Genomic DNA, 23,692 nt, shown 5'->3' with positions numbered 1-23,692 from the left:
ATACTGACGTCACGGCCCAATGTTGCTTTAGCGATCGGTAACCCGCTGGCCGCCCTCTAAGGAGCAGCGGTTCGCGGCGGGTCGCATTTTTATTATTGGCATTAGTTGAGAATGCGGCGTTCCCCGGACGTAATATTTTAACCGGGGTCGTATTTTGTGTCAGTACAGCGATACCAGTAATTTATTTTATTTTAAGTTTTGGTTAATGGTACGTTCTGGAGAAGAAATGCGATGCCGCGGGAGCGGATTCGCTCCCGGCGGTGGCGGCGACGAACCGGTTGCGTTTACATCTAATTTCTACGAGTGGCGGCGGCGGTGCCGGCTGCTGCTTCCCGTCCAATATGACGAGAAGGCGCGAGAGTTCCCGCCTCTGCTCCCGGGCGTTGCTGCTCCCGGAAGAACGCGTACTCGTGACGTAGGCAGGGTCACGCTCCGCGAGAATGTCACTTCCGGTCAGCGAAACGCCTCGTTCGGCGGCAGAAAAAGGTCCTATGCGGCTCGCCGCCGCGTTTGCCTGCCAGCGTTTCGCCCCGGCGGCAAAAGCTGGACGGATTCGCTAGCGGATCCGCGAGTGCAAACGTGCCGTAATAAGCGCGTGGTGGTGTTCTTTTTAGGCGACACCGCCAACTTTGAGCTCCAAATTTATGTTTGAAGAGTATTTTTTCTTATTGGCGTTGTGATCTTTTTGGTGGCGCCCTGTAATGGTTTCCGCTCGTGACGTCACGACCAGAATTCGCCTCGCTGCGACGTCACAGTTGTAGAATAGTGACTGCTTATAATTCGTTGCGAACTTCGATGACGTGTGTAAAAGAAACGATGGAAATCATCGCATTATTGAACCAACATGCTCAAAATGACACGCAGATAATCGATTTCCATAGAGAAACATGAGTACAAATGAAAACGTTAAAATCGCGAATTACGACCACGGCGACGCTATTGTTCGCACACGTCGCCAACAGTGCCCCAGTGTGAGGATCGCTCTCCCTCACTTGCTCCGCTCGTCGACCTTGGCACTTCATTTTTTTTCCCGCAGACCACGAAGCTGTCGCCGTTGACAGACGGTGCGTGCTCGGGAGGGCGTCAGTTACCACGATGGGGCCCACTCGCATGAAAACCCCGTCCAAACTCCCCCCATCGGGCAAAAGCGCGAAACGCCGCCGTTGCCAAGGGGACGGGCTCGGCACCCCGTGTCTGGCAAGACGAGAAAAGAGCGAGGCCGCCGGCCCACTTCCCGAAATAAAGTCTTCCGGAACGAGGCTGAAGAGCCTTCGTCTAGAACGCTCCAGAGAGGCAGCGACTTCCCGACCGAGGGCTCTCGCTATGCAATGGCAGACGAGCGGAGTTTGGGCCACGTGCGCATGCGCGAGCTATCATAGGATGAGAGGGGTTTCCAGCCGACCGAGTGCGCCTCCTCTCGGCTCGCGTTGCAAAGGCGGCCCAGAGACCACGTGAGCCCCGGTCGAGCCGTTGGAATCCCTCTGAAATCCGGGACCCCAGCATCAGTCGATGGTGTGCGGTCTACGGCGAGGAGGGGCCTCCCAGGTACGTCTTCCTCGGGAACTTTTTCGGGTCTATCCTGTCTCCATTTTGTTTTTTGAGTATGCGTGTTACTTTTGCGGGGGAGGAAGAGCTGCGTCAGCCAGTTTGAAGCGCTCATAAAAGGTGGCGGATACTTTCGTGAGGAGATGTGCCGTTTTCAAGGGCAACCGAACATTTCCCCCATATTTGTTTTTCCGGTGGCAGAGATCTTGTCCCAGATTACCGAAGCACCGAGGGGAATGCTGTCAACGTAGGTACACGCACCGCACGCGCTTACCTTACCTGTCGGAAAATTTCCGAGTTAATAATCAAAATAAGGCGCTCACCAACGTTCGTGAGAAATACCACTTGTCTTAAGCTTTTGGCTCTAGAACAGTTACTGGTGCAGCCGCCACCACGTGTATTCGGGTAACTACACTATAAGTTGTAGCCAGCTCCTCGGGTAATTTAGCAAACTTTATATAAACCTTTCGCTAAAATACCCAAGTAGCAAGCTGAGATTAACGCGTGTTGCAAAAGCTGGCGCGTAACTACACTCTCGCCGCTGCTTCAGGGTACCGGCAACCGTTCGGAAGCAAAATTCTGAAGCAAATGGCACTGAGCATGCGCGTTCGTAAACGCCTTAGTTTCTTCGTTTACGTCGAATCTCTTATGAACGTTAGGCGAGCAAGTGCAGCACGTGTACCCACGTTCCCAGAATTCCCTCTCGTGCTTTGGTAATTTGACAAAAAAAGACCTTCCGGCGAAACATAATAGGGGATGGAAGGCGCGTGTGCGCAAGAGCGGAGATGCCCCAAGCAGTAGAAATCTCCTATGAACGTCCAGAGGACCCCCTCGAACGTCAGAACATCCTAAGGACATTCAGAGAACTAAATGTGCTACTAAGGTTGTTTAACAGTTGCGACGTCGACCTCGTATATTGGGACCTAATGCTCATCGTTGTCCAAAGGAGGCCTCTTCTGATACATCAAACAATTAAGGAATTTCTCTCTTTTTTTTTTTGGGGGGGGGGGGGGGGGGGGAGGAGATGGGGAAAGAGTGTGAGCTGTAACAGTACGATGCTGAAGTCGGCTCTGAAAAACACGAATTCAGCGCCTTACTTGGCGAAGGCTAGAGAAACGTAAATGATAAGAATATCAGCTTTATTGAAGCCTTTCTAAACGGTTCGAAAGAACGTAGCGAAAATGCACTTACCATTATTGAAATGCGCTATATATACCACACAACCGCACGGAACGGAATTCTGCTGTGTGATTACTAACAACGGCGGGCAAAAAAATGTATAACTGGCATGTGCCAGCTAGGACGGATAGAAACAAAAAGGAAGTTAAAAACGCTTTTTCAGGTGGCCCGAACAAACACGTTTGTTGCCATAGGCAGTCTTTACGCTCCCCCGTCTTATTCATTATCTCTGAATTCGAGAATGGCCATTGAGAAAACGGCAACTGAAGGTTTTGCGAAAACCAAGATTAAAATTTCACGCGCTTTCCAGCGGTACGACGTCACACAATGTATAACTTACTTGCCAAGTAGACAACCTAAAAAAAGCGCTATTATGCATCAAATGCAGTGTTTAAAAAGTAATAATTTTAAATATCTTAGAAGACTATACACAGTTTTGTATAGTATAGGCCAGGTCACGTTATGTAACGTCAATTTTCCCGCTAAATTCAGCGGGGAAACTACATTGCTGCACTCGTTGCGAGAACCACGCACGTGGCACCCGGAATGTGAGGATGCTGGGTTTGTTTACATCGCGCGCGCTATGGCGGTACGGCGAGATTGCTTGGTTTCGGACATGGCACGGTGGTTCGTTATTGTTCTCTCAGCGGTGACACAACGTATGTGACCGGAGAGTGTATACCTCTCCATCCACATCCGGGACGAAAACGACTGGGCAAGTAAACATTCTATTAAAGAAATAAACTGTAGCGGGTATATGCTATGAACTGGGACTGGGTGAGCGCGATGGTGTGCTCAAACCACTTATCAAATGCTCTCACGACGAACAGCGTTGTATATTGTATCATGTTCTTGATTTTCTCCACGAGTGTCGTCCTGCGTATGTGTGTGTGCGTCACTGGCGGGACTCGGCACCAACGATAATTCGTGAACAGGACTGTCGCGGTGCAAAGTTCAAGGAATGAACAGTCCTTTTTATGGTACTTGAAACGAAAGAGCCTCCTGTGTCTGTTCGACAAATCGCGCCCCGTGGAACAAGTCTTGCCTTTCCTACGGTGAAGTAGCTGAGGCGAAATGTTGGCATCGAAAAGAAAGTAACCTATGCTGGATGTTTCGCTATTTCGTCTGCCAGTAGTCGTTTTTGGGATCTTTTTTTTTTTTTTTCGTGTAATAAAAGGTGCGTTGCTGTACGTTTATGCTTATTACTGCGAGTCGTCACTATTCTGAAGGGCTTATGGCCAGCATGAAAAAAAATGCCATATAACGTCGCAAAATACTGTCTCTGATCCTACTGTTTGTAGAGTTTTTTTTTACAGTAAATCGAACTGGACCACAGGAGTACTGTCTCCACTCGCAGTTCAGTTGTAAAGAAATCCTAGATCCTCTCTTTTTAATTATATTATTACGGTAATCACATAACATACGCATCTCTGCAATGTCTCAAATCGCTGTCAACCGATGCGTTAGCTTCAGTTGAGAGCCATTTCAGGCTTGTACGACGTTGCACAATGGCTCGTTCATAAAGAAAAATTGAGAAAACGACTTCGACTATGTTTTTTTTTGCCTTATTTTATTTGCGAATAATGGTTTGTTTCATTTTTTAGATTCGAGTTAGGCTTATAAATTGTGTGCTTCTCCTGAATGCAACGTTGCAATTTGCATTAAGCTTGTATATATTCAGCCATCGACACTTTAAATGCTGGGAGGATTCACTTTTTGACTGTAATTACTAAACTGTTAAATGGTGGCTGCAGGTCATTTTATTAGGCTTGGTAAAGTCCAGGATGTTTATGAAAGAAAACGGGTACAGGACGCGTGAAAGGGGTTGAGGGTGTTGGGGTCTCATTTAAGATAAGGAGCGAGATGCGACAATCGAGATTGAGACCTTATATAAACCTTTCGCTAAAATACCCAAGTAGCAAGCTGAGATTGTTTTGCCCAAGACAAGAAAAAAAAAAAGGATACTTTAGTTAGCGGCATTGAAGCCTGGGATGAAGACCTACCAGACGCAGAATTTGTAATCGCCAGCAACAAAGGCAAACACATGTTATAGGAAAGATTAAGACAAAATTAATTTACAATTGAAAACGATTTGTTGGTTAATAGGTACAAAACTAGAAAGTATAAAACAGAGAGGACGAGGACGGGAACAGGACATGTTTCATTTAGCAACAACATAGAATGGCACAATTAAGAATTCCTGGCGAAACAGCCAGGCTGAACGAAACCCCACTCAGGTGTGAGAAGCAACCGCGGCGTGCTCATTTTGGGTTGCACCGCGCGTGCGCTAGATGGCGACACGGAAACTTCTAGCCCTCGAGTACTTCATGTGACTTGAGGTTACATGAGGTTCATTTCCCCGCCAGATTTAGCAGGGAAACTGGATTTTTTTTTTGTATATTTAACATTACGTCAGGTCATGTGACATTAATTTCCGTGCCAAAGTTAGCGGGGAGACTAAATTGGATTGGAGGACCCGTGACATTAGGTCAAGTGAAACCGAATTTCCAGCTAAATTTAGCGTGGACGTTGAATTCGTGTAGGGTTCCCGTGACGTCAATTTTCCCCTTGAATTCAGCGGGAAACGCACGGACAGATGAAAAGACGGACGGACACAATTTTGGGATTGGGGCGTATCCGTTAGAAATATTTCATGCTTTAAAAAGACGCTGACACCCCAAATTCTTTTTTTTTTAGTCTTTTGTCAGGCGATTGGTGTGAGCAGACTACCGGATCAACATTTTGCTACAGCGTCACGCATATTTATAATAAAGTAAAAAAAAACAAAAAACAAAAAAAAAAAACGCCAGTGCTTGAAATTTAAACCGAAACTGGGCTGGGGATGAAGAAGAAACATAGAGGACAGAGGTAGCGGAACTCACGTGACTGAGATAATTTTTTTCACCAATCAACGTATTTTTGAGGTTTTTAACAGTCACTAAAGATCAGATGAGTATCACATTTCCTTTATATTTTTAATATTGTGTGTGTGCCTTCGATGACCCACGACTTTGATGATTATCTTTGGTGGTTGTGTCTAAAACATAGACAAGGGCACGTGACCACGGAAAAAAGGGTGAGCGCGGCTCAAACCGGCCAGTTCTCGATCGGCGGTTTTCGGTTGGACAGAAAACGAATTTTGAGCCTCAAATTGTTTTCTGGGTAGTTGGGCTCTCATATGTCATGTACAAGTAAAATACTTAGCCAGCATAAATACTGAGTGAAGAAAGGTAAAAAAACACAGGCGAGCTTGTGAATGATATCCATAGTAACCCTGAGACGTAGGAATAATAAAAAAAAACGGACAGTACAACGAGGTCTCTAACACAGCTTGTAAATTTATTTAACAACCATCGTCTTATATACATGTCGCCGACCTCCAACACAACTCGAAGGACCTCCTCGCCCACTTCACAGTGTACCCTCGCCCTCAGCATATACCGACAAACGCACACAAAAGCAAACACGCCCGAAACACAAAGGGACACTAACTCCAAAAGGGAATGCAGGAACTTCCCAACTTGGCAAGTTCAGGCTGAACCCAACAACACTTACAAACACCTTTGTTCCCCTATCTGGGTCCGGACATTTCGTCGAACGCCGTTTCATCGAACGCCGTTTCATCGAAGCCGTTTCATCGAACACCGTTTCATCGAACGCCGTTTCATCGAACGCCGTTTCATCGAACGCTGTTACAGCCTGCAATCTTTTTGCAATTTATTTTGATTTTTATACACAACGTCATCTAATAGACCCATCAGAGAAAAAAGCGCCACCTGTCGTACGCAACAGCAACTAGTGGCAGCCGCCATGCTGCAGATAGTGCGCGCCGCTGCATACGCTGCGTTGGCCGTAGACGCTAGTCAATTCCTGCCCACGATGCCAACGTACTGCTGCGTACCCCTCTGTAAGCAGAGTGGGTATCTGGACAAGTCTGGCATTAACGTACGTATTCGGAAATGTACTCGTTATCGGTTGACGGCGGCTTATCCGCGCAAACGTTTCCCTGCTGAAGTGCAAAAACGGAACACGAACCGTTTTCACGCTACGCTTCCTTGGGTGTTTGAGTCAGGTGTTTTTAATCTCACTTTGTTGCGTTTGGAGGTAGAGTTTTCAAGTTTCAGCTAGCTTGAAGAAATCAAGGCGTCAAATACAAATATAATGTTGCTCGTGGTATCGCTTGTGGACGTGACAGCTTCGCGAGCGCCTAGCTTCATGGTATGCACGAGCTCGCGGTGCTTCAAACTTGCGCGTGTAAATTATATGTTAGGTACACATCGCGACACTGTAAGCGCGAACACGACATCGGCGCGGTCTCGCATTTTACTTCTAAATAGTATTAGCGAGCACACACTCTAATTTTATCGCTTACACTCTAGAACTAAATGAGCTCTTTCCGTCGCAATAATAACTTGGATGACATATCCCTTGGTTTCAAAAAGAAAAACAGGAAAAACCGGCAATCGCTTGTTCGCGCTAACAGTGTCGCGCTCTGTACGCATGAAGCCATATGACCTGACGCTTTAAGCTGCCCGTAGCGCAGACATCTGTGCAGCGCGTGCTTTATGCAAAGCAACATGCACGCGCTTGCAGCTTCTGCTTCACTGCGAAATTTGCTGCTCTACATTTCCCAACTCTAAAATCCCCCTCAAGAAAAAGGGACTCGACGTATCAAGTAGGAACTTGTGTCGAATACGTCCTTTACTGGTTAACTTGCGCATTGAAATTTTAAGTCTTCATTCCAAGTAAAAAACGCGATTTGACGAGCGACGGCACAAGCGACGAAAATGTTTCACTGTCGCTTGTCGCGTCGCTTGGTTTGGGATTTCTAGAAAACGACGCTCATCGCCTTGGTCGCTCGCTCGTTGCTTTTATGTGCTTCATCGCGCGACTGTCCGAGCGACAGCGAAGCGGGACCCCTGCGCCTGTTTTGTCGCACATCCGGAGAGTACTGGCGACTTCTAACTACAGCCCGTAAATTATAACTGGTTCCTATCATTTTTTGATGACATGTTTGATGTCGTAAGTACAAAGATCTTAGTAATTACCTTTTTCTTGCGTAGTTGGCCTTTATAGATGCGGCGTCCACGAACCCCTCAACGAGCAAGTTCTAACTTCTGTCGAATTGTCGTTCCGAGTCCGATCGGCTCTTGAAGAAGCGATATACCTCATCATCTTTAACGGCTGGGAGCTGGGGAAGGTCGTTTACCCAACCCGTGATCCGGAAAACGCTACCTGCAGCCATACAGAGGCGAAGGGATCGACGAAACAAGAACGCTACAGTCAAAACAACCATGCCGGCCGCAACAGGGTCCTTCCCAATGGCGCCGGCCGCCCAATGTTGTTGGACTCGTTCAGCGGATTTTCGCTGTTGCCAGATTTTTTGAAAGGGGTCTATTCTCCCTTTTTTAAATCACAGTATGCAGTGACGACATAAGTTCCATCGTGAACATGTCCTGCTTCGTTAAGAAAGCCTCCATGAAACAATGACCCCTCTCCATGTTCCATAAAACAATTAAAAATGAGACCAAAAAAAACCGAAAGCAGGATGTGTCTGTCTTCTTGGGTGACAGAGTACACCCAGGATTACGAGACGAAATGTCCAACGAGCCTGAATGTCCAACGAGACGAAAGATCCAATAATGGATATTCAGGCACGTTGGACATTCAGGCTCGTTGGACATTCCGTCTCGGTTGGATCTTCCGTCTCGTTGGACATTCAGGCTCGTTGGACATTCCGTCTCGGTTGGATCTTTCGTCTCGATGGACATTCAGGCTCGTTGTACATTCCGTCTCGGTTGGATATTTCGTCTCGTTGGACATTCAGGCACATTGGACATTCCGTCTCGCCTGTCACGTGCTAGAATAATTTGCCCTCTTAAATCTACAGACTTGTGCGTATATTTAGTCAGCGTCCCTGCAGGAATTGCCGTAGATACATCATACTAAAATGTCGTGCCACAAAAGCCGACGTTGACGGACCGACAAAGAAACAGAGCAGACACAAATATTATAATTTCATATATAGGAAGGCTTGATGGTTAGTTAGCTGAGTGCCGATGCGCAGCTATGTACCAATCGGTTAAAGGTGTCGATTGTACGATGTGAAACGCCCCCTTGATATTAACAGTCCAAATGTTTGGAATATTCCGATGACATAGGACAGCCAATCTGAAATATATAATAGGAATGCAAAGTACGGGTGTTCTAGTGGATCGCAATTGGCGGACATCTATAAAAGCCGCGATTTAGAACCCAGGAATTTCTAGTTCAGTCCTCACCCCTGCCCGTTTCGATCTATAGATGAGCTACATACGGAGATCCGAACTACAAACACATGACGGCCCGCCAGCGCCACTGACTATGCGGAAAGTCAATATCTAAGTTTTAAAATGAGCTTTGGGAGCTGTGGGTGTGAGGCATCAAGAGTTTCCACAAGCGTAATTTCCCACAATAAAAAAATATAGATATCTTTTTTAAATAAAATCTACATCTAACGCGCCTGAAAATGCATGGGGGTGGTGGCTGGTGTGACCCGAAAATTCCTGAGTAAATGCGGAACATTTGTGTGAATTTGAGAAATTATTTTTGTTCGTTTATCTTTGGAACAGACAACTACTCGCTGTACACTTCAGTCGTCAGTAGTTTACATACGCATCCATTACCTACCAATGGGTTTGTATGTCAGTGAGTAGAACGACAATACTAGTATCACACAGTACGCATATTTCTTTTGCATGTGACATGCATATAGTGCATGTCACATATAGTGGTTTTCAGAAGCCCATGTAATTTAACTGGCTTCTGGAAGCAGTCCAAAGCTCGCCATTTTGTCAAGGTAGTTCATGACATCTTGGTAGGTGGGAGCTTGACTGCTGATAAAGGAAGCGAACGCATCAACCTCGGCATGAAGCAGAAGGTTCACACCCGGAAGTACTAATAGCCTGCATCATGTGTGAATATAACAATAGATCGTTCTACGTGGCTTTCTATTCTTGTAGGGGAAGCGTATTGCACCACGAATCTGGTCACTTCGTCGAAATTCCATTGGTCTCTGGACAACTGGAAGAAGGACAATTCGTCCCGATTCGCAGAATGAAGACTGGGGCGAAAGTCCCCGTTTGTCGAACTGTCGTAAAGAGTTGATTAGGGTTGGGTGTGTAGATTGCCGGTGACAGTGGGCGTCAACAGTGAGACCTTCTTTTCAAAAAAGAGAGCATGACAAATGCAGCTCTCAGAATCGGCAGGGGTCCGATAGTGAATCATACCCGGGTTATTCAAAATGATTAAAGTCGGGTTCTCCGTGAGTATGTTCACCCGCAACTCTTGCATTATGGAATTTGGGAAGACCTCCTGATGCCGTGGTCATATGTGCACTTGTAATGTACGCATATGAATAAATAACGGTCGCACTGTCGCAGCGGCTCCGTGACAGAGTTAGAACCAGTTGAAATCCGATCGCAGCCTTGGTATGCTACCTGGCGCGTATCGGTGCGATTGCTGCATGCCACGTGACCAGGAAAGGCAGAAACGACGGAAGCCAACCCTAAAAAAGTATTGTAATAATTATTAATATTACCTACTAGTTGCTTAATACATGGTTCACTGCGACAGCAATCGCTTTGGTGGCCGAAGCATGCGAAACTAGTCGTCGCGATAAGCGTCAACGCACAATCACCGGACAGAAGCTCACTAATTGAGGAGATTAGCTGCACAAAGGCTTAATGGGAGGAACGTTGTATTCTATCACTGATTTTGATATGAGGATCGAATTTTTGTCTCTGGGGACCGAGAAGTCCAATCAGAAATGTCCATATCTTTCACGTTCGTTCTGTAAAAAAGAAGAAAACAAAAACTGCAATTTAGAGTAATTACACATACTACACCGACTTCACCTAATAATAATTATAATATTAAAAATTCAATCAGGCGCTTTTCTCCCATGCGAGGGACATCATCTTTACGGGGCTAGGGACACGAATAAGAAAAATATAGCAACTCGTACAATACGGAAAAACGGTGGCTGAGGACGCTCGTGGGTCCCACATTTGTTTCCGGTCCAGAGGTACGACCTTCTAAAATTAAACGCGTGACAGGTTGTCAATGGTCAACGAGTTCGGTCTTTGATCTTGTAGAATGTGTGACCCTTTAAACGTCTTTTTTTTAAATTATAGATATCATCTTGATATATAGATATAAAAAAGGAACAATAAATGAATTGTTTTCGGGATTTTATGAAGTCTACAAAATATACGAGCATAATTTTAATTTCATTTTGGGGACTTCACAGAGGCAACGTCAGTGGGACAAGCTCAGCGGCATATCAAAATAGCCGTGCATCAAAAATCCCGGTACTGAAAAGCCCAGTGCCGAAGCGACCGAATACCGAAATGATCGCGTACCGATATCTCCGCACCGAAATGTCCGGTTCCCCATTTCATCGAACGCATTTATCACTGCCGTAACTATCAGTAATCCTACAATTCAACAAAGAAATGTCTTCTAAACTCTTTGCAAGGTTCATTCTATATTCGTTGGATATTCAGACTCGTTGGACATTCAGGCTCGTTGGACATTCCGTCTCGGTTGGATCTTTCGTCTCGTTGGATATTCAGGCACGTTGGACATTCCGTCTCGATTGGACCTTTCGTCTCGTTGGACATTCAGACTCGATGGACATTTCGTCTCGATTGGATCTTTCGTCTCGTTGTACATTCCGTCTCGCCTGTCACGTGACCGATTGGACATTCAGGCTCGTTGGACATTCAGTCTCGTTGGTTCAGGCCATAAGCGTACACCCAGGGCTTTACTATTGTCTGGCGCGGGTTGGCTTTCCTAAGAAAGCGTCCTGAAGATGATTCATAGGCAAAAGGGTCGGTAATAAAGTTGACAGTGAAGGGGAGGTGGTTCCAGTCCAGGTGTAGCCCGAAACCATGTTGGCTGACACTTTGTGCAGCTTTTGACTCTGTAAAATTTGAAAACTAAAAAAAAAAAAAAAAAGCAGAAACGTTCAATCTCAGCATAAAGCTGATAATCAGAGTACCATTATATTTTATTTCGTGTGTTCTCCTGGCAGAGTATCGTTTTATTATAAGCGTGCTGCCCTGGCAGTTAAATGCTTTTCGTGAATAAACCTTCAACTAAGCGTAAGTGTGCAAATGAGCTGGTGTGGATGGCACATTACCGAAACCCCCGGACAGCCGGTAAAAAAAAAAAAACAAAAAAAAACGACACAGACATTCAAAAGTGTTTTAAGTGCCGGTCCTTTACCTCCAGTGTCATGTTTTCTGACAGGTACATGAGTAAAACTTTTCAGTAAGTCGCATACCCATTTGTTTTTATACTAATGGTTTTTATTTCTAGTAATTTGGCTCTACCCTAAAGACAGTTTCACAAGTGACTACCTTAGTCTTAACAAATGTAAGGTAAAACATCTATAAAGCACTGTTATGCCCCAAAACTCGATACAGAGAAATTCGATGGAACGGCCCTTAGAGATTCGATGAAACGGCGTTCGATGAAATGGCGTTCGATGAAATGTCCATTTATTCGATGAAACGGCGTAAACAAGGTTGTCCGAAAAAGGATCCACAGAAAACCACACCTAAAGCATGAGAAGAACCCGAACCGCAAAACAAATCAATCAATCAATCAATCAATCAATCGTTTTATTTATGGCCTTTAAGCCAACGGAGACCCTAGACAAAAAGCTGCCAGTGGCAGCTTGACGAGGTCTGGGGCCCGTCTCAAATTTGTCAGCAGGACATCCATTCAGAACACAAAAGGATATTACATGCAAAGATACGCCGAGTAATCACTTCATGCATTCAACTTCTAACAGCATTCAACTTCTAACAACTTCTAACCCTCACTTAACCAAAAATAAAATTAAAAAAAGTTTTATAAATTTAGAAACTTTTTGTTTCCTTATCAAGGGATAACGAAGGTTGACTGATACAGTTTCCGAAGCTTAAAATACGCAAAGTTTCCCTTAGCACTCTCCTATGGATATTCTTCTCTCTATGTAAGATTTCAGTCTTACATAGAAAGAAGAAGAAGCTCCTATGGCTATTCTTCTTCTTTTCTCTATGTAAGACTTACATAGAGAGAAGAATATCCATAGGAGAGTGTTAAGGGAAACTGCGTATTTTAAGCTTCGGGAACTGTCAACCTTCATTATCCCTTGATAAGGAAACAAAAAAGTGTCTAAATTTATAAACCTTTTTTTTTTTTTTTTTTTGTGAAGTGAAGGGTCATTTGTTTTGCGGTTCGGGTTCTTCTCATGCTTTTGGTGTGGTTTTCTGTGGATCCTTTTTCGGACAACTTTGTCTGCTTCTTGATAGGGGAACAAAAGAGTTCGTAAGTGTTGTTGGGTTCAGTCTGACCTTGCCAAGTGGGGAAGTTCCTGCATTCCCTTTTGGAGTTAGTGTCCCTTTGTGTTTCGGGCGTGTTTGCTTTTGTGTGCGTTTGTCGGTATATGCTGAGGGTGAGGGTACACTGTGAAGTGGGCGAGGAGGTCTTTCGAATTGTGCTGGAGGTCGGCGACATGTATATAAGACGATGGTTGTTAAATAAATTTACAAGCTGTGTTAGAGACCTCGTTGTACTGTCCGTTTTTTTTTCCCCTACGTCTCAGGGTTACTATGGACAGCATAAACACGCTGTCAGTGTCCCTTCGAAACAGAATTGGGGGCTTTTCTTTTGGTTGTCTGTGGTGAGGTTTTCCAGCAGTCATTTCACATCATCAAACTTTTTTTCTTAATTTGTTGTTTGTAATTTGGGTTTCTATTTCAGATGTGTCTATTAACCTGTTGAACCAACTTTAAGGCAAATGGGTGACTGTTAGGATTTCGACCTTGAATGGGTTGATTTCAGGTGATTATTTCGCTAGTTAGATGCCTTAGGTAGCGTATGCACGTTTTTTTATTCTTTACTCTACTAAGCCTATTCTTTAAAATATGTGCAAAAATGCCGCATCTTCGAAGACCTCCACAGAAAATCCAAGCGCGTCGCATTAAAGAGCGGATTTTCGCGGTCAATGCTTGATTTGGCTCCCTTGTGGTTTCGCAAGATTTGGATAGAAAAAGAAAAGCATAACCACCTGATTAACACTTAAAAACATCAGACATTATTTTTAAGTCTGGGAGAATGAAAACGGGCGGTAAACATGACAGTAATGCACATATAAAATGTTAAGCAAAATACAGCTCCCTTTCACAAACAAATTTACAATGACAACATACGCAGTTATTTTTTTTTTTTATTTCTAAGTAACGAGTAACACTCTATACTGTAAACGTAGAATACATTTTTTGGACGAAAAGAGGGGGGGGGGGGGGACGTTATATGTGAGTAGAATGTTATTTTGCCGCCATATTTAACGGGGAAGTTTTGTGAAGCCAGACTGTCAGGTGACAAACGTTAGTAACGCCTGCGACACTTTTCTGCAGGTTCCGAGAGAGCAGCCTCATTTTGCAGGTGCAAGCAAAGGAGAATGCCGACCATCGGCGCGGACCGCGCCTTCATGGCGACCACCCCTGGACTGTTGAGGATCGGCGAAATTGTACGCTGACCTTTTTCCTATTTCTTCTAACACGCCGCTAAAGCGACCGCAAAGCTTTGCACTCCTACCTGGACCTCCTTAGTGTGAACCGCATAGTTGGGAGTACCGATTTCCAGAAATGTTTACCCCGTTAGGGAAACCCGCTCTCGGGGCTATAGATTGCTCGTTGAAATACAAACTGGATCATAATTAGCCGCATTTTTGGCTCGCTATTATGAGCACAAGCTTTCTAAAAACAATTCAGAAAGACGAAAAATCATAATTTGCTGCTAATTTGTATCTTTAAAGTCTAATAATACATGCAATGTACTCCAAGACTTTGTAAGGGGGAAGAAAAGAGAGAAGTTTCCAAATCTCTGTAATGCGAGACTTGAGCGCAGCTGTTGAGAAGGAGGAGGCGTGGGCATGCCCCTCTTCCGCTCTGTACCGTACCCTCCTCCTCTCCTAGTCCTTTCCGATTTAACGGAAGATTTTCGTTAAATTTTCCGCTAAATTTAGCGGTTCAATTTTGCAAAAAATTTCCCGCTAAATTTACCTGGTTAAATTTCTCTACTGAATTTAGCGGGGAAATGGACGTCATGTGACCTCAACACCAATTCAGTTTCCCCGCTAAATTCAGAGGGAAAACTGTGACGTCTCATAGTGCAACGCGCGCGGTTACGCCGACGCCGCTCGATGCGCAAACGGGCGCCTAAAGCGCGATCCAAACCAACGCTTCTTTTTGCGCCTGTAGGTCGTGCGGCTGCGGATGTGACGCATTTCGTGGCGTTTTTGCTGTTTCCGGGCGCGCTTTCTGAGTCAGAACCGTGCGCTTTGGTTTGGACGGGCGAAACTTCGGGCGAGCGCGCACGCAGGCACGAGCGCACAAGCAAAGTGCAACTGCGACAGACTGGCCGGCCAGACGGCGAGAGAAAGAGAGAGAGAGATCGCGTTGTCATGTTGGAAGAGAATAAAAGGGGGGGGGGGGAGGAGAGGGCAGCCAGACGGCGAGAAACGCGGAGCCGGAACTAGCTTGCCCTCCACCGATTGGCCGGGACACAGGAGCGCCCTATTACGTCACCGCGCGTTTTTGTGCGCGTTGAAAAGGAAGTTGAAATTATCCAACTTTCTTGTGCGCGCCCGGAAGGAGCGAAGAAGCGGCGCGACGTCACGAAATTACGTCACATCCGCAGCCGCACGACCTACAGGCGCAAAAAGAAGCGTTGGTTTGCATCGCGCTTAAAGGGGAACTCCGCCGATGTCTTCATGGCCCCCGATTTGCTTGAAATTTTGCTAAACTCGCCGAACAACATCGCCAAAATAGTATCCCGAATATTAGGTCAAAATAATTTTTTTTCACGAAGTTATTGAATTTACAATTTTGGTCCTCATCGTGTTTTTCAAACTGAAAGTCTCTACTGGCAACAATGAAAAAGTGACGTCAGTGGAAGTGCAGGGGTTCACTCTTTGGACTGTAGAATTTGTTCCCAACTGATTCGAAGCAGTTTCATGGTGTCAAATGAATGCTTTGGAAGCTCGCTCCAGTCCCCGCGCTGCAGCACGGAAAAAATGATTGGCATATTCTATTTTTTAGACTGCTCGCCCGACTGGCAAGCTGAACTTCCAATGACGTCACGGCCCTGAAAAGGGCGGGTATATTTGAATGTTTGTTTTTGCATGATTTTCATTTGCCGATTTCGCAATAACTATTATAATTTCACGATACTAAATAGCATACCAGAAAGGGTAAAGGCCGGGGAGTCAGAACATATAGTTAGTTGAGGTAGCTCAAAAATCGGCGGAGTACCCCTTTAAAGCGCGATCCAAACCAACGCTTCTTTTTGCGCCTGTAGGTCGTGCGGCTGCGGATGTGACGCATTTCGTAGCGTTTTTGCTGTTTCCGGGCGGGCTTTCTGAGTCAGAACCGTGCGCTTTGGTTTGGACGGGCAAAACTTCGGGCGAGCGCGCACGCGCGCACGCAGGCACGCGCGCACAAGCAAAGTGCAACTGCGACAGACTGGCCGGCGAGACGGTGAGAGAAAGAGAGAGAAAGAGATCGCGTTGTCATGTTGGAAGAGAATAAAAGGGGGGAGGAGAGGGCAGCCAGACGGCGAGAAACGCGGAGCCGGAACTAGCTTGCCCTCCACCGATTGGCCGGGACACAGGAGCGCCCTACTACGTCACCGCGCGTTTTTGTGCGCGTTGAGAAAGAAGTTGAAATCAACCAACTTTCTTGTGCGCGCCTGGAAGGAGCGAAGAAGCGGCGCGACGTCAGGAAAATACGTCACATCCGCAGCCGCACGACCTACAGGCGCAAAAAGAAGCGTTGGTTTGGATCGCGCTTAAAGCGCGATCCAAACCAACGCTTCTTTTTGCGGCTGTAGGTCGTGCGCGCCCCGGATGTGACGTATTTCGTGACGTCGCGCCTCTTCTTCGCTCCTTCCGGGCGCGCATAAAGAAGTTAGTTGATTTCAACTTCTTTCTCAACGCGCACACAAACGCGCGGTGACGTATAGGGCGCTCCTGTGTCCCGGCCAATCGGTGGAGGGCAAGCTAGTTCCGGCTCCGCGTTTCTTCGCCGTCTGGCCGGCCAGTCTGTCGCAGTTGCACTTTGCTTGCTTGCGAGTTTGGCTGCATCTATGACTTTTCCCCCCGTTTCCGACGCGAGGAAGGTGACCGCCAGAGTGCGCTCGTACCTGCGTGCGCGCTTGCCCGAAGCTGGCCCGTCCAAACCAAAGCGCACGGTTCTGACTCAGAAAGCGCGCCCGGAAACAGCAAAAACGTAACGAAATACGTCACATCTGGGGCGCGCACGACCTGCAGCCGCAAAAAGAAGCGCTGGTTTGGATCGCGCTTAAGAGATGCGCTCTAAAAGTAACTAAACCCCTCGGGTCAAAACTCTTCCGCATGGTCTGTGTTTGGCTACCCTTTCTGAGAGGGGATCTCTGACTCCGAACAGTATTTTTGTTCTGGGGGGCATTTTAGCCAAATGGGCCAATCGCCCTTCTCTCGCTAAGGCTTTGAGGACGTTTTACGCATAAGTTACCCTTAAGGCATAAAAGTAAAGCCAACACATTTTCTCGCCACTCAGAAGAAGGTAAGACTATGTAAAGCGTGAAACAGAAGAGGCCGAAGCCAGACTTGTATAAAATGCGGTACAAGTAACGCGTCAGTTGTACCTAGTTCTTTCTTTTTTTCGGTACCAAAGTAGCGGCCAAGTTACTTTCTTAAGAGAAACAGCCACTTAGGTATTTTTTCTTACATTTTGATGAACTAACGAGTGACGGCACTTAGTTGCATCTGGAGGGAAACATGCACTAGACGAGTTCCCAACCTAGTTATCACCCCAGCTGGCACCTGTGATTTCCACGACGAGAAAATGTCAGATAGACAAGAAGCCTGTGCGCCCGGTATGTCAGCATCGTTGTTCCCGAGTAATATCGCGCTAAAAGGCGAGAAGTTATAAACTGGATCAAGGGTGGAAGCGGTTTTCTACTTTATCAAAACGACAGGTTGAGCATAACGAGAAAATTACGCGTTACTTTCAAGCTCAGGAAACGCGTACCTTTTGAATCGCATTAACATGCAACATACTTATAGTTACCTTTTGAGTGAGCAACGAGTAACAATATTTAGTCACTTTATTCCAGCAATGTGTACCTGCCTGTCAGAAACCATGTCACCGAAGTTTTAGTATCCAGGCTGTTTTCCTCTTATTATTGGCGATCTCGCACCTCAGTTAATTATTACGCACTGCTAACGCCACGGACGAAATTTCTAGCGGAACGGAGGTGTCCGTTGTATTTGAAAGTGCGCGACCAGCAATTCGTTTCTTGTTTTAACCTTTTTGAAGGCTCGGAGAATGACATTTAAGAATAATCAAGCCGGATATGTAGCCTAGATAATTTAATGAAAGCTCTCGTCATGAATTATAAAAAAAAAAAAAAAGTGATTTTGGAAGGGAAAAGTTTCACGGTGAAATGAGGCACTTGAATGTCTCAGACGCCTGCAGCGTCCATCAATTGGATTCAGCTACACTACATACACAGCTTCTAACGTATAAAATTTTAACATGACCAATCCGTGAATACCCTTACAAAATTTTTTAACGAATTTAATTTGAAAGTTTATGGAGTCTACAGATCGTATCTTTTAGTCTCAAAATAAATGCAAATGAGTTTTGTAACGAATCCGTAAGGAGTTGACGAAAACTATTGGCCACCGCGTTTCAATTAAGGTTTTGCCGTGATACCTCATAAGAATTTCTAACACATGTCATTTGAATGTCTACACTGCTTTAAGTCTCGGTTGAAAATCAAATGTTTGTTTCTACCGCGTTGTACTTGAGGGTTTGACGTGCCATCTCATTAGGTTTATTCCGTCGGAATATACCTAATGAGATGGCACATCAGAACCTGAATTGCAACGCGGTAGAAAACAAACATTTGATTTTCAACAGAGACTCAAAGCAGTGTATGTAGACTTTCAAATGAAATGTATCAGAAATTATACTCCTAGCATGGGTTTCTAGATAGAGGGCTCTAAGAGGGAAGACGGCAATTGTTTGCAAGACATGTGGTCCAGATGTAACCGTTCTTTTGAGGAAAGGGGAAAGTGAGTGCAAGTGTCACTTATATGTATGCCTATATACGCATGCAAGGTTCAGAAAATGCCTGCATGAAACTGTGGGAAGGAGTAATAAGTGGTTTATTAAAAATGTAAAATTCGAGTACACGGCCTTCGTGTCCATGGGGGACCTTGTACTGCCTTCGTGGCCGCGGAACACCTTGTGCTGGTAACCTATAAAGAAAAAAGATGCATAGTTAAACATTGATCTGCTTATCTAAACTTCGATATCCGAGTAAGGTATTCTGTTCACAGCGCAGCACTACCTCAGCGCTGAATCAGTATTACAAACCGTGACATCAGCCCTTTACGAAGGAGGCAACTCAGAACACGCGATACAAGCCATGGAAGTAGCAGTGACTCGTTGCCTTAAAGGGATGCTGAACCGAAATCTGGATTCCCCAATACACGCGGCAGAAGCGTGCAACCGGATGCTACAAACACCAAAACATCACTCATACAGCGATATCTCGAACGGATGACCCTATTTTTCAAAAAAAGAGGCGCATTTGGCAGGAATGTTGAAGTCATGTTTCTCCGAGAAGGAGAGGGAACGGCCTCGCCTCCTCTCCGCCTCGCGGCCCTGAGGGAGCGAAGCGAAGAGATGAGGAAACGAGGTATCTTGACGGTCACGCGCCTCGTCGGCCTGGTTCAATCTCGACTTCTTTTTCCAAAAATACGGCCGCCCATTTGAGATATCGCCTTACTAGTAGTGTTGTAGGAATTGTAGCGTCCCGCTTACATCTCCAGCATTGTTTTTTTGAAATTCAAATTTCGGTTCACAATCCCTTTAAAGGAGCTGTGCAACGATTTTAACTTTGAAAGAATTGGCATCTTCTGTTTTTGAGATTGTTCACCTTGTCGGTAATGACAGAAAACACACCTCCTTTCATCGAAATGTTGCGATTCTGCCGCGTAATACCGAGGCAAAACTTAGAATTTTTTTTATTTATTTATTTATTTATAAATACTACATACTCCAATTTGGAGACATGGTAGGAGTGAAACACTTCAAATATACAAAAAACAACAGTCCAACAGCCGACAGTGCCTAAAAAAAATGAACAATGGGCTCTCATGTAGATACAGCTCAATGCATAAATACAAAGATCAACCACGCCAATCATATAATAGAGCAACAAGGTACACAAGAAAGAAACAAAAGAATAGGGCCTACATATCACAATCACAGCTCCTAAACATAACACACACTGAGCAGCGGAAAAATAAAATTAAAGGTAGTTGTTTAAGCGTTTAACAAATTCTGGCGAGCTGCAGGAATTAACAATTTCCTCGGGTAACTTGTTCCACTCATTCACCGTTCGCGGAAAAAATGAGTACTTAAAAGCATCTATTCTGCAGCTAAACTCGGCGAAGGCTCTGATATTTCGATTTCTGGAAGGATATCTAGGAACCCCAAGTGGTGTTATGTACAAAGTTTTATCCAGGTTTACATGACCGGAACTTAGACTGAACATAAACTTCAATCTGTCCACCTTACGTCTATGCTGCAATGTAGGCAAGCCTGCAAGGTCATAAAGGGCTGAGACTGAGTCAAGACGACCATATTTGTTAAAAATAAAACGGAGTGCTCTTTTCTGTACACTTTCAAGTAAGGAAATATTTTGTGCAGTGTAGGGATCCCATACGATTGCAGCATATTCGAGAGTAGAACGAATAAATGTCTTGTAAGCGGTCAGTTTAATATCCACAGTAGCTTGTTTGAAATTTCGACGCAAGTACCACAGTTTCGACAGCGCCTTACGCACTATGTAGTTAACATGAGCATTCCAACGTAAATCGTTACTAATTAGAACTCCAAGGTACTTATAGGACGATACTTCTGAAAGGATATGACTCTGCAATGCGTACTGATAAGTTAGGAGGTTGCGTTTGCGAGTGATGTGCATGTAGACACTTTTTATGGGGTTTAGTGACATTTGCCAGGTCGAGCACCATGCCTGAATTTTGCAAAGGCAAGTATTAAGTTGAACTTGGTCATTTACATCACGGACTTCAGTGTACAATATGGCGTCATCAGCAAACAAGCGTAATTTCACAGGGATGTTACGAGTAATGTCATTAATGAAAATCAGGAATAAGAGAGGTCCAAGGACGGACCCTTGCGGAACGCCTGATATTACCGAAGCATATGAGAAACACGCTGCGTGACGTCAATGGGGAATCTTGTAGAGAGATAGAAAGTTGTGCGAATACCCGCTCGTAGGGTGCCTCAATGTCCTTCTGTTTAGGGTGATGCCACCCTTTGTAGTACCAGATGCCGACAGCACGCGCTCACGGGAAAAATACAAAGAAATCGACGAAAACAAAATGTCGCCATAGCACAGTCAGCGCCACAAGCGCGTGCAGGGACACGCTCTTTCACGCGCTTCTGAACAAAAAATAAAAATAAAAGTGTGTGACAAAATGGCGAGATGCCATTTTGAAGGCACCCTACCCGCTCGTTAAAAGGTAACTTTCCTATAAATCTTGTCGTTCCAACCTATATATAAATGCGTCAAAAACCTGGTATCATCGACAAAACTTTTATTACACGTAGTTTTATTGGCGCCATCTATCCTAGGTCCACAAAACCGTCAGCTGCTACCGCGAACTGCTACCGCGAACAGCCGCCAGAAGCCGGAGGGGGCCGAACGGATATGGCGAGACCCGGATGAGACTTTCAACACCACATTGTTCGCGCGGCGCCCGTCAGCACGTGGTCGCGCGGTAGCGAGCGGATGAGTTCTCGTAGGGTACCTAAATGTTTCCGCTGCGCTTTAGGGTGGCGCCAACTTCTTGTTACCCTTTCCCAGATCCTCTCCCATCGCCATTTTGACCCACTTCTTATTTGGCTAAACGTACACAACGTTGAGTTTTCGTAGTTTCGACACACCGGCAACACTGTGAGGCCGCTTCCGTTTCCGTTCATAAGAAGAGTCGGACGAGTCGGAGGCTCAGCGGGATGGCGGTCGTCGTGGCTGTCGCTCTCATTATTCGGGTGTTTCATACTTTGAAGTTGCGAGCAGGAAGTATGCGTTGCGTTTATCGAAACGTGAGTCCCCTCGACAAAATGAAACGCAACAGACCGGCACCGCACGCCGAAACCTCGCCGTCGGAACGAGAGCGGTGGGTGCTCCCTAGCCCTAACGAGGATTAGCGGAGTAGCGCGAGCGCACGACTGGCGAGTGTGACAAAATGGTCGACGAAACAGCGGAGGCTGCCATGGTAACGAGGTAGGCAACACTGGTTTGTCGGCAACAGGTATCACGAACGTTGTCGCCACCCTAAACAGCGGAGCGGCAGAAACATGTAGGCACCCAAGTTCTCGCTGCTCACTGATGGCTCTAAAGAGAAAACTTTTCCAAAACCCCGTGCCCACCCCATCAACGTCACTGCGCACGTGACCCGGAAGACGACGTACGAGTTGAGAGGCGGCAAAAACCTGGATCTTTTTCATTAGGAAAACAGAAAAAACTAGGATATCTAGGCAAAAACTGTTTTCTGTAGTTCACTTCAGAAGTGTCAGGCATCAACTTCCACAATTATTTAAGCAAAGCCTCGAAGTTGTTGCACAGCTCCTTTAACAGGGCTGAGTTAGCGCTGCGCTGTATGTGTGAACCAGCTTTAAATGCGGAAAGTCACATTTAAAATTCCTACATTTTCGCTCACCCAGGCACTTAATTTACACACTACCTTGATAGTTTAACGAGTGGTACTAATAACATTGTCAGGGGCACCATGGTGCAAAAGTATATTTTGCCCCTAGTCTGCGAGAATCAATCGCTCACTGTTTGTGCCGCCGCATTGCACTCGTTTATTTTGGCTTTTGACCAGGTCTACCAAAGACAAGCAAGCCGATGTTGTCGCTTATGAAGTTTACCAAATTTGAACATAGAGAAGCTATGACTTATAAGGATCTCGAAGAATTAATATGGCGATTCGGGCCAATTCGTTCACGATCGTAGAGAAGCGCCGCAAAGAACACATGGAATTTAAGTGGTGGTAAACACTGGCGCCAGTGTTCTATGTCCACTTCTTGTCCGTGTGTATTTTTTTGTGTGTGTTTGTTTACTATCTTGAAGAAGTATTTTTAATCACAATGAACAGGAAGGAAACGGTAATAGGGTGCTATGCGGATCATAAAGCCATGCTCCGAATGGGTGTATGTCAACTGCAGCTTTCACAATCGATGCAAAACACAAAGTTTAAATTATTGGGAGGATCGAAACATCAGAAACCGAATTTTAAAAAAAAATTTACAATAAAAAATTGCGTATAACAAAACCCAAGAAGAAATCCGTATTAACAAAACATAATTGTCGCAAATTTTGTGTGACTTACAACGGAATATTACGACATCATCCAAAGTGTCTTACAAACTTCTTAGGGCAAACATGGCCGCACGTCACTTGGCTATTTCACCGCGACCAGCAGTGAAGTTAGAAGCGTGGGCAAGAGACACGTGTTTTGCGCACTGTTCACATGCATCCCTATATACTTGAAGCAGCATAAGGACAACGCTAAACTACGCACGGAGGATTCAGCTGACGAGTCTGCCGAGCTGTCCATCCTGCCGGTTAGAGCTAACGAGGTACAGGACTGCGATCAACGGCGAGACGCGCCAATGAATCAACAAAAGAAAATGACACACAAATCTTCAGTGCACCTAAATGGATCCTTCACCTATATGAATGGCGTGAATCTGATTTGGTGATCACTACTGCCCCCGCGTACTTCAGTTGTGACTTTCGAAGTGGTGGGCAGCTGTGTGAATCTACCACACGAAAAGGCACATTC

At 45.5% G+C, this 23,692-nt stretch overlaps 1 protein-coding gene across 1 annotated transcript in view; it reads left to right on the top strand.

Moving 5' to 3' along the window:
* Positions 1 to 1,244: 1,244 nt before the first annotated feature.
* The window catches only part of LOC8042284 (CKLF-like MARVEL transmembrane domain-containing protein 8), a 36,412-nt gene continuing 13,964 nt past the window's right edge, over positions 1,245 to 23,692 (top strand). Inside the window, exons 1-2 of the mRNA XM_029980077.4 lie at positions 1,245 to 1,545; positions 14,175 to 14,287. Of these exons, the coding sequence (XP_029835937.1) occupies positions 14,219 to 14,287 (69 nt within the window). The 5' untranslated portion in view covers positions 1,245 to 1,545; positions 14,175 to 14,218. The remainder of the gene's footprint in view (positions 1,546 to 14,174; positions 14,288 to 23,692) is intronic.

This window comes from Ixodes scapularis, unplaced genomic scaffold (assembly GCF_016920785.2).
Source record: "Ixodes scapularis isolate PalLabHiFi unplaced genomic scaffold, ASM1692078v2 PGA_scaffold10__122_contigs__length_95168666, whole genome shotgun sequence".
Taxonomy (NCBI): Eukaryota; Metazoa; Arthropoda; class Arachnida; order Ixodida; family Ixodidae; genus Ixodes; species Ixodes scapularis.
Note: the sequence above shows the minus strand (reverse complement) of the source record. Positions and strands in the feature narration are given on the sequence as shown.